Below are 12,723 nucleotides of genomic sequence, written 5' to 3'. Positions count from 1 at the left end.
GACCACGTCCTGCCGGACGCCGGTGGGAAGGTGGAGATGTGGGAGAAGCTCCAGCGGGAATGGAGGGTGGGGAAAGGGATGGGGTGATGTGGTGGTGACCGGCTGGGTGTGTCATGATCCCACCATCCCAAGATCCCAGGAAGTTCTGGGACAGGGATTATGTGGATGGTCCGTGCTGAAGGAACATGGAGATGATCCCATGATCCCATAATCCTGTGATCCCACCATCCCAAGATCCCAGGAAGTTCTGGGACAGGGATTATGTGGATGGTCCGTGCTGAAGGAACATGGAGATGATCACATAATCCCATAATCCTGTGATCCCAAGATCCCATAATCCCATGAAATTGTGAGACAGGGATTCTGTGGATGGTCCATGCAGAAGGATCACGGACATGATCCCATAATCCCATGATCCCATAATCCCATGATCCCATAATCCCGTGATCCCATGATCCCATGATCCCATGATCCCGTGATCCCATAATCCTGTGATCCCATAATCCCATGATCCCATAATCCTGTGATCCCATGATCCCGTGATCCCACCACCCCGTGATCCCAGGAAGGTGTGGGACATGGAAAATGCTGTGGATGGTCCGTGGAAAAGGAATTTGGATCTGATCCTGTCCTAATCTCCCGATCCCATAACCCCGTGATCCCATAATCCCACAATCCCACTGTCCCATGATCCCAGGAGTTTGTGGGACAGGGATAACGCTGTGGACAGTCCACGCAGAAGGGACACAGAGATGATCCCATAATCCCATGATCCCAAAATCCCATAAACCCGTGGTGCCATAATCCTGGGATCCCACCATCCTAAAATCCCATGAAATTGTGTGACCGGGATTCTGTGGATGGTCCATGAAGAAGGATCACGGACATGATCCCATAATCCCGTGATCCCACCATCCCATGATCCCAGGAAGTTGAGGGACAGGGATAACGCTGTGGATGGTCCATGGAGAAGGGATTTGGACCTGATCCCATCATCCCATGATCCCATAATCCTGTGATCCTACATCCCGTGATCCCACGATCCCAAAATCCCAGGATCCCATAACCTGAACTCCCGGCTCCATCCCGATCCTCCCCAGATCCCAAACCTCCCGGCTCCGGCGCCTGCTCCGATCCCGCTTTTCATTCCCGGCTTCCATAAATCCTCCGGGGGGATGGGTTTGACCGGGACGCTGGGAAAATCTGGGAATTCTGGAATTGGTTGGGTTGGGAAAGCTCTCGGAGATGGGATCCAAGCGTTCCGGCGCTGCCGAAGCCGCCCCTGACCCGTGTCCTACCAAATCCACCAGGATTTAAAATCCATCCGGGAACGGGGCTCCGGCACTGCCCAGGGCTGGGAAAACCTCTCCGGGCAGGAATTATCCCAATATCCATCAATAATTCCCAATATCCCACCGATAATTCCCAATATCCCATCGATAATTCCCAGTATGCCATTGATAAATCCCAATATCCCGTCGATAATTCCCAGTATCCCATTGATAATTCCCAATACCCCATCAAAAATTCCCAATATCCACCGATAATTCCCAATACCCCATCGATAATTCCCAATACCCCATCTAAAATTCCCAATATCCCATCGATAATTCCCAATATCCCATTGATAATTCCCAATACCCCATCGAAAATTCCCAATACCCCATCGATAATTCCCAATACCCCATCAATAATTCCCAATACCCCATCAAAAATTCCCAATATCCCATCGATAATTCCCAGTATCCCATCGATAATTCCCAATACCCCATTGATAATTCCCAATACCCCATTGATAATTCCCAATACCCCATCGATAATTCCCAATACCCCATCGATAATTCCCAATACCCGATCGATAATTCCCAGTATCCCATTGATAATTCCCAATACCCCATCAATAATTCCCAATATCCCACTGATAACTCCCAACATCCCATCGATAATTCCCAATATCCCATTGATAACTCCCAACATCCCATCGATAATTCCCAATACCCCATCAATAATTCCCAGTATCCCATTGATAATTCCCAATATCCCATAGATAATTCCCAATATCCCATCGATAATTCCCAATATCCCATTGATAATTCCCAATACCCCATCGATAATTCCCAATACCCCATCGATAATTCCCAATACCCCATCGATAATTCCCAATACCCCATCGAAAATTCCCAATATCCCATCGATAATTCCCAACATCCCATCGATAATTCCCAATATCCCATCGAAAATTCCCAGTATCCCATCGATAATTCCCAATACCCCATCGATAATTCCCAATACCCCATCAAAAATTCCCAATACCCCATCGATAATTCCCAATACCCCATCGATAATTCCCAATACCCCATCAAAAATTCCCAATACCCCATCGATAATTCCCAATACCCCATCAATAATTCCCAATACCCCATCAAAAATTCCCAATATCCATCGATAATTCCCAATACCCCATTGATAATTCCCAATACCCCATCGAAAATTCCCAGTATCCCACTGATAATTCCCAATATCCCATTGATAACTCCCAACATCCCATCGATAATTCCCAACATCCCATCGATAATTCCCAATATCCCATTGATAATTCCCAATATCCCCAAATTCCGGGGCTGACCCCAAATGTGTCCTGGACCCTCCACCCGTATTTTCGGGGAATCTGCGCTTTGGGCATGGAACGCTCTTCCCATTCCATGGGAAATTCCGTTCCCACCATCCCGAGAAATCTCCTTGGCCATCCCAACCCTTCCTCTTCCCGAGGAATCCGTTCCCCTTCCCACAGGAATTCCAGTAATTCCAGGGCACGGCAGGATTCGACAATCCCAACCCTTCCTCTTCCCGAGGAATCCGTTCCCCTTCCCACGGGAATTCCAGGAATTCCAGGAATTCCAGGGCACGGCAGGATTCGACAATCCCAACCCTTCCTGTTCCCGAGGAATCCGTTCCCCTTCCCACGGGAATTCCAGGAATTCCAGGAAGAACAGGGCACGGCAGGATTCGACAATCCCAACCCTTCCTCTTCCCGAGGAATCCGTTCCCCTTCCCACGGGAATTCCAGGAATTCCAGGAAGGACAGGGCACGGCAGGATTCGACAATCCCAACCCTTCCTCTTCCCGAGGAATCCGTTCCCCTTCCCACGGGAATTCCGGGGCAATTCCAGGAATTCCAGGAATTCCAGGAAGGACAGGGCACGGCAGGATTTTGGCACACGGTTTATCTCAGCCGGGGAAAAAAAGAAACAAACCAAAATAAATCTGGGAAAACTGCGGGAAAAACGCGGAGGGAAAAGGCGGAACCGCCCGGTTCCCAGCCGGAACCGCGGTTCTGCCGGAGCGGCGCTGGCACAAAACTCGGGAATAACGCGTTCCCTCGCCGAAATAATTCCGCAGGCTCCGGAAGAAGCAGCGCCTCTTCCATAAATAAAATCTTCCACGCGACGTCCGAGGGAAACGCCGGGGAATTCCGGCTCGTCCCAAAATCCCAAAATCCCCAAATCCTCGGGATCCTGCTCCGCGCTCGGAGGACACATCCACGACCGCCGGGAATGCGCCAAGACGGATCCCGGCGCCTCCTCCCCGATCCCCCCGGAGCTCAATTTTTCCTTGGAAAACGCCAGGGGATGGACGCCCGAGAGCGGGAAAAGCGAGGCGCGGGAAACGGCGATTCCCGGCCGGAATGCGGGCGGTTTTTCCGCGCTCCTCTTCCTCATTCCGGGCAGGGCCGGGCGCGGAGCTTGGCCTGGTCCACGGCGTCCAGGAGGTTCTTGGCGTCCACGGCCAGCGCGTGCGCCGCCGCCAGCATCTGCCGCCGGAATTCCGCGCCCAGCGAGGTGCCGGAATTCTGCTGCGCCAGGCGCATCTTGCCGATGAGGTTGGCCAGGTCTTTGTTGAGGAGCTTCTGCGTGCCCTCGATCTGGGAAAAGGGGGAATTGGTTTTTTTTTTGTTGGGAATTCCGGGGAGGGATTTGCGGGAATGGCGCCCGAGCAGGTGCGGCGTTGCCGGCGTTCCTACCTCGGTGTGGGAAGAGGAAGGAAGGCTGGGGAGGAGCTCGTCCACGCTCCCGATCAGCTTCCGGAGGGAAAGGCCGATGTTCTGCGGGAAGGAGTTTGGGATGGGTCCGGGCGTGGATCCCGGGATGGATCCGGGGATGGATCCGGGGGTGGATCCCGGGATGGATCCAGGGGCGGATCCAGGGCGGGATCTGGGGGTGGATCTGGGGATGGATTCAGGGATGGATCCAGGGCGGGATCCCGGGATGGATCCGGGGATGGATCCATGGGTGGATCCGGGTATGGATCTGGGGATGGATCCAGGACGGATCCAGGGATGGATCCGGGGATGGATCTGGAGGTGGATCCGGGGATGGATCCAGGGATGGATCTAGGATGGATCTGGGGATGGATCTGGGGATGGATCCAGGGATGGATTCAGGGATGAATCCGGGGATGGATCCAGGACTGATCCAGGGATGGATCTGGGGGTGGATCCCGGGATGGATCTGGGGATGGATCCGGGGATAGATCCCGGGATGGATCCGGGGTGGGATCCCGGGATGGATCCGAGGGTGGATCCAGAGGTGGATTCAGGGATGGATTCAGGACGGATCCATGGATGGATCCAGGGATTGATCCAGGGCGGGATCCTGGGATGGATCTGGGGATGGATCTGGGGAGGGATCCAGGACGGATCCAGGGATGGATCCAGGGATGGATCTGGGGATGGATCCGGGGATGGATCCGGAGGTGGATTCAGGGATGGATTCAGGGATGGATCCAGGATGGATCTGGAGATGGATTCAGGAATGGATCCGTGGATGGATCCGGGGGTGGATCCAGGATGGATCCGGAGGTGGATTCGGGGCTGGATCCAGGGGTGGATCCGGGGATGGATCTGGGGGTGGAATTGGTCCCACCATAGATCCAAGGATCCCAAGGAGGAGTCAGGAATGCGGGAATTGCTCCCACCATGGATCCAAGGATCCCATGGAGAAATTTGGAATGTCGGAGACTCTCCCACCGTGGATCCAAGGGAGGAGCTGGGAATTGGTTCAAGGATCCCAAGGAGGAGCTGGGAATGTGGGAATTGCTCCCACCATGGATCCCAAAATCCAAGGGGGGAACTGGAAGTGTTGAAGACTTTCCCACCATGGATCCAAGGATCCAAGGGAGGAGCTGGGAATTGCTTCAAGGATTCCAAGGTGGAGCTGGGAATGTGGGAATTGGTCCCACCATGGATCCAAGGATCCCACGGAACAGCCGGAAATGTGGGAATCGGGACCACCATGGATCCACGGATCCCACAGAGCAGCCTGAAATGCGGGAATTTCTCCCTCCATGGATCCATGGATCCCACGGAACAGCCGGAAATGCGGGAATTTCTCCCACCATGGATCCAAGGAACAACTGGAAATGCGGGAATTTCTCCCTCCATGGATCCAAGGATCCCACGGAGCAGCCGGAAATGCGGGAATTTCTCCCTCCATGGATCCAAGGAACAACTGGAAATGCGGGAATTTCTCCCACCATGGATCCAAGGAACAACTGGAAATGTTGGAATTTCTCCCTCCATGGATCCAAGGATCCCACGGAGCAGCCGGAAATGCGGGAATTTCTCCCTCCCACGGACACAGCCCCTTCCCAAGATCCCAGCAGCCGCTCGGGCCGTGGATTCCCACCTCCCTCTCCCGCTGCCCCGGCGGAATTCCAGGGAATTCCGGCCCACCTTGACCACCAGGATGTATCCGTCGGGAGGCACCAGGCCGACCTCGTTCTTCAGCTCCAGCACGGCCCGGACCAGATCCGTGACATTCCCGTAGACCGGATCGTCCGTGCGGTCCAGCTTGGCCGTGGGCGCCGGCTGCGGGGGCCGAGGGAAAATCCGGGATAACATCCGGGATCGGCCGGATCCCGGGAAAAACGGGGCCAAGGGCGAGATGGGCACGCCGAGGGGGCGGCGCTCCCGTCCCGGGAAACGGCCGGGGAAAAGTCGGGATGGGGATGGGAGGAGTCGGGAATTCCCTGGAACGGGGTGGGATTGGAGGTGGCTGCCTGAGGATGGAATTCCCAGAGAATCCCTGGAAGTGTCCAAGGGTAGATTTGGATCACCTCGGGATCGTGGAGGTGTCCCTGGGATGGGATTGGAGATCCACGGATCCCATCCCAAACCATCCCGGGATTCTGGGATCGAGGACGCTCAGGATCCATCCCGAGGGATTTTTATGGAATTTGGGGATGGAAAAGGGAAGGGAGACCCTTCCTGGAGTCCCGAATTCCCAGTGGAACCCCTGGATCCCAAAATTCCTTCTCCAGGAGGAATCGGGATGGGGATGGATCCAATCCCAGGCTGGGAGACCTGGGAATGGAGGGAATTCCCTGGGAAAAGGAGAGGAATTTGGGAAGGAATTCCTGGCTGGGCTGGAATTCCCAGAGAATCCCTGGAAGTGTCCCAGGAAAAGTTGGAGCACCCTGGGATTGGGGTGGGAATGGGATTGGATTGGAGGTCCATGGATCCCATCCCAAACCATCCCGGGATTCTGGGATCGAGGACACTCAGGATCCATCCTGAGGGATTTTTATGGAATTCTGGGATGGAAAAGGGAAGGGAGACCCTTCCTGGAGTCCCGAATTCCCAGTGAAGCCCCTGGATCCCAAAATTCCTTCTCCAGGAGGAATCGGGATGGGGATGGATCCAATGCCAGGCTGGGAGAGCCGGGAATGTTCCCCTGGATCGGGGAAGGATCCAGGGAATCCTTGGAGCCTTTTCCAGAGGGAAAGGAGAGCTGGAATTTGGGGAAGGGCTGGAGGGGCAGGAGCCAGGGAATGGAATTCCCAGTGGGAAAGGGGAGCTTGGGATTTTGGGATCTTGGGAAGGAATTCCCGGATCCAGAGAATCCCTGGATCCTCGCGAGTGCCCAAGGAAAGTTTGGAGCATCCCGGGATTTTTCCTTGAAAATCCTTTCCCCTCAAACCACGCTGGAATTCTTTGGGAATTCCACGATCCCGATCCCGTCCGACCCCTTCGGAGCCGTGAACGGCCGGAAAATTCCGGAGGATTCCGGAGGCGGGGAAGGAGGACGCGGATCCGATCCCGGCTCTCACCTGGGCCCCGAATCTCGGCGGCTTCTGGGGCGGCCCCGTGAACTGGGCTGCGGGAAAAGAGGGAAAAGATTCCCAAAATTTCCTGGGAAAGGCGGGAACGCCGCGGAAACCCGGGATCCACGGGATCCCCGAGCTGCCCTGCCCCAGCCCAGCTTCCAAAATTTCCCAGATCCCAAAATTTTCCATCTTCCCAAAATTTCCCAGATCCCAAGATTTCCCAGCTTCCCAAAATTTCCCAGATCCCAAAATTTCCCAGCTTTCCAAAATTTCCCAGCTTCCCAAAATTTCCCGGATCCCAAAATTTCCCAGCTTCCAAAATTTCCTGGTTCCTAAAATTTCCCAGCTTCCCAAAATTATCCAGACCCCAAAATTTCCCAGACCCCAAAATTTCCCGGATCCCAAAATTTCCCAGATCCCAAAATTCCCAGATCCCAGAATTTGCCAGCTTCCCAAAATTTCCCAGATCCCAACATTTCCCAGATCCCAAAATTTCCCAGCTTCCAAAATTTCCTGGTTCCTAAAATTTCCCAGCTTCCCAAAATTTCCCAGACCCCAAAATTTCCCAGCTTCCCAAAATTTCCCGGATCCCAAAATTATCCAGACCTCAAAATTATCCAGACCCCAAATTTTCCCAGACCCCAAAATTTCCCGGATCCCAAAATTCCCCGGGGAAATTTGGGATTTCACGGGTGGAGCATCCCAGGGAAAGGTTCCGGGGGAATTCCGGGGAATTCCGGGCGGGAATCGCGGGCACTCACTGTAATCCGTCTCCTTCTCCGGGAGAAGCTGAGGAGGGAAGGAAAATCGGGAATTTGGGGCACCAAAATTTGGGATGGAGGGAGGAAAAGCCCCAAAATTTGGGATGGAGGGAGGGAGGAGTTCCCAAAATTCAGGATGAGGGGAGGAAGAGCCCCAAAATTTGGGATGGAGGGAGGAAGAACTCCAAAATTTGGGATGGAGGGAGTGACCCAAAAATTTGGGATTATGGGAGAACTCCAAAATTTGGGATGGAGGGAGGGAAATCCCAAAATTTGGGATGGAGGGAGAACTCCAAAATTTGGGATGGAGGGAGTGACCCAAAAATTTGGGATGGAGGGAGGAAGAACTCCAAAATTTGGGATGGAGGGAGGAAGAACTCCAAAATTTGGGATGGAGGGAGTGACCCAAAAATTTGGGATTATGGGAGAACTCCAAAATTTGGGATGGAGGGAGGGAAATCCCAAAATTTGGGATTATGGGAGAACTCCAAAATTTGGGATGGAGGGAGGGAAATCCCAAAATTTGGGCTGGAGGGAGGAGGCGTCGCCATTCCTGCTGGAATGTCGGGAAGGATTCCGGGATTCCGCCCCCCCCCTCGGGATTTCCCATTTTCCGGATAATTTTCCCCAATAAATAAAGAAGTCAATAAATAAATTTGTAAATAATTGAATATTTCTCGGAAAGGGAAGGAGGAGGAAGTCCCGAATATTCCCAAAAAATGGGGTCGGGTTTTCCGGGAATGTGCGGGAGCGCTCACCGGAGGGATGCTGCTGTGCAGGAATACTTTGGGATCCTGGAAAAAAGGGGGGAAAAGGTGTGAGGTGTGGGAAAATGGGGAAAAAAGGGGGAAAATTGGGAAAAAATGGGGGAAAGGGAGGAAAATAGGGGGGAAAATCGGGAAAAAATGGGGGAAAATTGGGGAAAAAGGGGGAAAATGGGAGGGGGAAAATTGGGGAAAAAGGAGGGAAAAATGAGGGAAAAAGGGGGGGAAGGGGTGAAGGGGAAAAAAGGGAAAATGGAGAAAAAAGGATGAAAAAAGGAGGAAAAAGGAGGAAAAAGGATGAAAAAGGGGAAATGAGGGAGGAAAGGGGGAAAGGAGAAAAAAAAGGGGAAACGGGGAAAAAAGGGAAAAAAAAGGGGGGAAAGGGGAAACAAGGGAGGAAAGGGGGAAAAGGGAGGAAAAAAGAGAAAATTGAGAAAAAAAAGGAGAAAAAAGGAGGAAAAAAGGAGAAAAAACAGGGAAAAAGGAAGGAAAGGGGGAAAAGGGGGGAAAAGATGGAAAAGGAGAAAAGATGGAAAAAGCAGGAAAAGGGGAGAAAATGGGAGGGGAAAGGGGAAAAGGAGGAAAAAATGAGGAAAAAAGAGGGGGGAAAGGGATGAAGAGGAAAAAAGGGAAAAATAGGAGGAAAATGGAGGAAAAAAGGGAGGGAAAAGAGGGAAAAGGAGGGAAGGGGAGAAAAGGGGAAAATTGGGGAAAAGGGGGGAAATGGGAGGGGAAAGGGGGAAAAGGAGGAAAAAAGGAGGAAAAGAGGGAAAAATCAGGGAAAAATGAGAAAAAAAAAGAAGGATAAGGTGGGAAAAGGGGGGAAAGGAAAAAAAAAAGGGAAATAAAAGGAAGGAAAATGGGAAAAAAAGGGAAGAAAATGGGGGAAAATGGGGGGAAGGGAGGAAAAAAGGGGGAAGGGGAAAAATTGGGGAAAAAAGGGGGAAAATGGGAGGGGAAAAGGGGGAAAAATTGGGGAAAGTTTGGGGAAGGGGGAAAAGGGAAAATGGGGGAAAATGAGGAAAAAGGAGGAAAAGGGGAAAGGAAAAAGGGAAAATGGGAGGAAAATTGGAAAAGGAGGGAAAAGGGAAGAATAAAGGGAGGGAAAAGGGGAAGGGGGAAAAATGGGGAAAAATTGGGGAAAAGGGGGGAAATGAGGAAAAAAGAGGGGAAAAGAGGGGGAAATGAGAAAAAGGGGGGAAAAGGTGGAGGAAAAAGTGGGAAAGGAAAAAAAGGGGAAAAGGGAGGAAAATGGGGGAAAAGGGAGGAAAAAGGGGAAAATGGGGGGAGGGAGGAATTAATGGAGGAAAAAGAGGAAAAAAGTGGGGAAAGGGAAAAAGGAAACAATTGGAGGAAAAGGGGGGGAATGGAAGGGGGGAAAAGGAGGGAAAATGAGGAAAAAAGGAGGAAAAAAGGGGGGAAAATCAGGGAAAAATGAGAAAAAGGAAGGACAAGGCAGGGGGGAAATGGGAAAGGAAAAAAGGGAAAAAAGGGAGGAAAATGGGCGGAAAATGGGGAAAAAGGGGAGGAAAAAGAGGAAAAAAGGGGTGGTGGGGAAAAAAGGGGGGAAAATTGGGGAAAAGGGGGGAAAATGGGAGGGGAAAAAGGGAAAAAGGAGGAAAAAATGAGGAAAAAAGGAGGAAAAGAGGGAGGAAAAGGAGGGAAAGAAGGGGAAAAGGGAAAAGAGGGAAAAAATATGGAAAAGGGAAAATGAGAAAAAAGGGATGACGAGGAGAGAAAAATGGGGGGAAGGAAAAAGGATCCCATCCCAAACCATTCTGGAATTCTGGGATCGAGGACACTCAGGATCCATCCCGAGGGATTTTTATGGAATTTGGGGATGGAAAAGGGAAGGGAGACCCTCCCTGGAGTCCCGAATTCCCAGTGAAGCCCCTGGATCCCAAAATTCCTTCTCCAGGAGGAATCGGGATGGGGATGGATCCAATGCCAGGCTGGGAGAGCCGGGAATGTTCTCCTGGATCGGGGAAGGATCCAGGGAATCCTTGGAGCCTTTTCCAGAGGGAAAGGAGAGCTGGAATTTGGGGAAGGGCTGGAGGGGCAGGAGCCAGGGAATGGAATTCCCAGTGGGAAAGGGGAGCTTGGGATTTTGGGAAGGAATTCCTGGATCCAGAGAGTCTCTGGATCCGTGGGAGTTTCCAAGGAAATGTTGGAGCAATCTGGAATGGTGGGATTGGAATGGGATGGGATTGGAGCTCCATGGATCCCAACCAAACAATCCCGGGATTCTGGGATCAAGGATGCTCAGGATCCATCCCGAGGGATTTTTATGGAATTCTGGGATGGAAAAGGGAAGGGAGACCCTTCCTGGAGTCCCGAATTCCCAGTGAAACCCCTGGATCCCGAAATTCCTTCCTGGAGAAGAGTCGGGATGGGGATGGATCCAATGCCAGGTGGGACCCCCGGCTTGGAACCGGGATGAGATGCCGGGATTCCCTCTCGTTCCCCGCCCGCCGCGTTCCCGAGGGTTTGGGAATTTTGGGGAATGTGCTGACCAGGCTCTGGACCTCCTGCCGGAGCCAGCGGTGATCCTGCAGCATCTCGCGCTGCTGCCGCTCCAGCGCCGCCGCCAGGCGCCGCCGCTCCCGCTGCAGCAGCGCCTGCGCCTCCTCCCGGCTGCCCGGCCGCTGGAATTCCTCCTCCTGGAAACGCCCGGGAAACGGGATCAGGGATCGGGGATTGGGAATCGGGGATCGGGGATCAGGGATCGGGGATTGGGAATCGGGGAGTGGGAATCCTCCTCTGGGAACCCGGCCCGGAGAATGGGATCAGGAATGGGATCAGGGAGTGGGGATCCTCCTCCTGGAACCGCCCGGGAAACGGGATCAGGGATCGGGGAGTGGGAATCGGGGAGTGGGGATCGGGGATCGGGAATCCTCCTCCTGGAACCGCCCGGGAAACGGGATCAGGGATCAGGGAGTGGGAATCGGGGATCGGGGATTGGGGATTGGGGATCGGGAATCCTCCTCCTGGAACCGCCCGGAAAACGGGATCAGGGATCGGGGAGTGGGAATCGGGGATCGGGGATCGGGGATTGGGGATCCTCCTCCAGGAACCCAGCCTGGGAAACCGGGATCAGGAATGGGATCGGGGATTGGGAATCCTCCTCCTGGAACCGCCTGGAAAACGGGATCAGGGATCGGGGAGTGGGGATCGGGGAGTGGGGATTGGGAATCGGGGATTGGGAATCCTCCTCCTGGAACCACCCGGGAAACGGGATCAGGGATCGGGGAGTGGGAATCCTCCTCTGGGAACCCAGCCCGGGAAAATGGGATCAGGAATGGGATCAGGGAGTGGGAATCCTCCTCCTGGAACCGGCCGGGAAACGGGATCAGGGATCGGAGACTGGGAATCCTCCTCCTGGAACCCGGCCCAGGAAAACGGGATCAGGGATCGGGGAGTGGGGATCCTCCTCCTGGAACCCGGCCCGGAAAACAGGATCAGGGATTGGGGAGTGGGGATCGGGGATCGGGGATTGGGGATCGGGGATCGGGGAGTGGGGATCGGGGATCAGGGAGTGGGGATCCTCCTGGAACCGCCCGGAAAACGGGATCAGGGATTGGGGAGTGGGGATCAGGGATCGGGGAGTGGGGATCCTCCTCCTGGAACCGGCCCGGGAAAACGGGATTGGGGATCAGGGAGTGGGGATCGGGGAGTGGGAATCCTCCTCTGGGAACCCGGCCCGGGAAATGGGATCAGGGATCGGGGAGTGGGAATCGGGGATCGGGGATTGGGGATTGGGAATTGGGGAGTGGGGATCCTCCTCCTGGAACCGGCCCGGGAAAATGGGATCAGGGATCGGGGAGTGGGAACCCTCCTCCGGGAACCCGGCCTGGGAAAATGGGATCAGGAATGGGATCAGGGAGTGGGAATCCTCCTCCTGGAACCGCCCGGGAAACGGGATCAGGGATCGGGGAGTGGGGATCGGGGATTTGGAATCGGGGAGTGGGGATCCTCCTCCTGGAACCGCCCGGGAAACGGGATCAGGGATCGGGGATTGGGGATTGGGGATTGGGAATCGGGGAGTGGGAATCGGGGAGTGGGGATCCTCCTCCTGCAACCCAGCCCGGGAAAAC

The 12,723-nt window shown here is 53.9% G+C and overlaps 1 protein-coding gene across 9 annotated transcripts in view; it reads right to left on the bottom strand.

The window, feature by feature from the left end:
• Positions 1-3,209: 3,209 nt before the first annotated feature.
• The window catches only part of PTK2B (protein tyrosine kinase 2 beta), a 74,340-nt gene continuing 64,826 nt past the window's right edge, over positions 3,210-12,723 (bottom strand). For 8 of the 9 annotated variants that reach the window (XM_085574273.1, XM_085574278.1, XM_085574271.1 and 5 more), the window contains 7 exons: positions 11,143-11,289; positions 8,624-8,659; positions 7,866-7,893; positions 7,108-7,154; positions 5,732-5,866; positions 4,022-4,102; positions 3,210-3,922 (listed from right to left, as the gene is read on the bottom strand). In XM_085574273.1, coding sequence (XP_085430399.1) covers positions 3,716-3,922; positions 4,022-4,102; positions 5,732-5,866; positions 7,108-7,154; positions 7,866-7,893; positions 8,624-8,659; positions 11,143-11,289 — 681 coding nt within the window. In that variant the 3' untranslated portion in view covers positions 3,210-3,715. The remainder of the gene's footprint in view (positions 3,923-4,021; positions 4,103-5,731; positions 5,867-7,107; positions 7,155-7,865; positions 7,894-8,623; positions 8,660-11,142; positions 11,290-12,723) is intronic. The other variant, XM_085574272.1, reaches the window with a different exon arrangement.

Source organism: Lonchura striata, chromosome 3 (assembly GCF_050655825.1).
Source record: "Lonchura striata isolate lonStrDom1 chromosome 3, ASM5065582v1, whole genome shotgun sequence".
Classification (NCBI taxonomy): Eukaryota; Metazoa; Chordata; class Aves; order Passeriformes; family Estrildidae; genus Lonchura; species Lonchura striata.
The sequence above is the reverse complement of the archived record's forward strand: the minus strand, read 5'-3'. Positions and strand labels throughout refer to the sequence as shown.